Source organism: Empidonax traillii, unplaced genomic scaffold (genome assembly GCF_003031625.1).
Source record: "Empidonax traillii isolate 1590-97213 ecotype Southwest subspecies unplaced genomic scaffold, ASM303162v1 scaffold1790:size96177, whole genome shotgun sequence".
Classification (NCBI taxonomy): Eukaryota; Metazoa; Chordata; class Aves; order Passeriformes; family Tyrannidae; genus Empidonax; species Empidonax traillii.
In genome coordinates this window covers 4,053-5,209 of record NW_020956983.1, presented here as the reverse complement: position 1 = coordinate 5,209, position 1,157 = coordinate 4,053, and the positions used below count along the sequence as shown (strand labels likewise).

Below are 1,157 nucleotides of genomic sequence, written 5' to 3'. Positions count from 1 at the left end.
ATAATGGCACCTGCATACAATACTGTCTTACAGCCATGTCTGAATAGAAAATATTCATTGTGAGCCGCCTTCAGCATGAAGACTCTGTTAATCACTGTCAGATCACTGCTTTAAATAAAAGTAGAGTGTCAGCCACTGGCCCGTGTCTTAATACTGACACATTTGAAGATTAGGAGGGTAAAGCTGTTGAGAGGTGGAACTTTTTGGCAAAAGTGAGAGGTGATGAGGGAAGTTTGCTGATGCAGAAACTCGAGGGTCAGGCTGGTGCTGTGTCTGTGCCTCGCAGAGCTCACCCCGGGGGATGAGTGATTTTTTTAAGCATCTTCTTAGGAGAAAAGGGAGTAGAATGGCTACTTTGAAGAGCTCATCGGGGTGGTAACACAGGGAAGGCAGCAGGGATGGATCCGTGTTTTGTCAGCAGGAGGCAGCAGTTCCACCTCTCACGCTGCATAACACACCTGAAACCTCTCCAGGTGCGGAACGAGGGTGTTTTTCACCTGTTTATACAGCTCTGCCGCGTCTTTACCCTCCCAATCCCAGCTCCTCGTAGGGATAATCATGTAGATCCTTCAGTTTGCCCCTCCCCACCCCAAAAAAAAAAAAAAAAATAGCCCTTTATTCCCTCCGGGAGCTCGAGGAGCTGCACCCACTGCCATCTGGTCTCCAGCCAAGGCAGCACGCGCGAAGGAAAATAGTCCAGGAACCCTCCCCGTGGCTTTCCCAGCTCCGGTTTCCATGGAGAGCTTGGCAGCAGGGATGCAGAGGCAGCTCCTCGGAGCAGCGTTCCAGCGGAGCCCCCCGGAGGTGGGGATGTGCTCAGGCACAGGAGCGAGGGCAGCGGGACAGCAAAGGGGGCTGCCAGCAATCCCGGGAATGCTGGCAGGGCAGCAGGTCCCCCTGAGGGGACAGAGCCGACCAGAGCCCCAGGAGCTGCTACTGGAAAGGGGGTTGTGTCACCGCCGCCGCCGCCTCGGTGGGTTTGGGGGGCAGGTACTCGGGCCTGCTCATGGCCACAGTCCTGGTGAAGCAGCGCAGGTTGCCCGTCTTGAGGGCGCACTGGACGGGCCAGAGGATGATGCAGAAGAGGATGATGATGAGGGCGGAGAGGAGGAGGATGCGCTTCCAGTCGTCGCACACCTCGCAGCGGGACAGCCTCC

General features: G+C 56.1%; 1 protein-coding gene across 1 annotated transcript in view; it reads right to left on the bottom strand.

The window, feature by feature from the left end:
• Positions 1 to 933: 933 nt before the first annotated feature.
• Positions 934 to 1,157, bottom strand: part of LOC114071018 (RING finger protein 223-like) — a 1,647-nt gene continuing 1,423 nt past the window's right edge. Inside the window, exon 3 of the mRNA XM_027908674.1 lies at positions 934 to 1,155. Coding sequence (XP_027764475.1) covers positions 934 to 1,155 — 222 coding nt within the window. The remainder of the gene's footprint in view (positions 1,156 to 1,157) is intronic.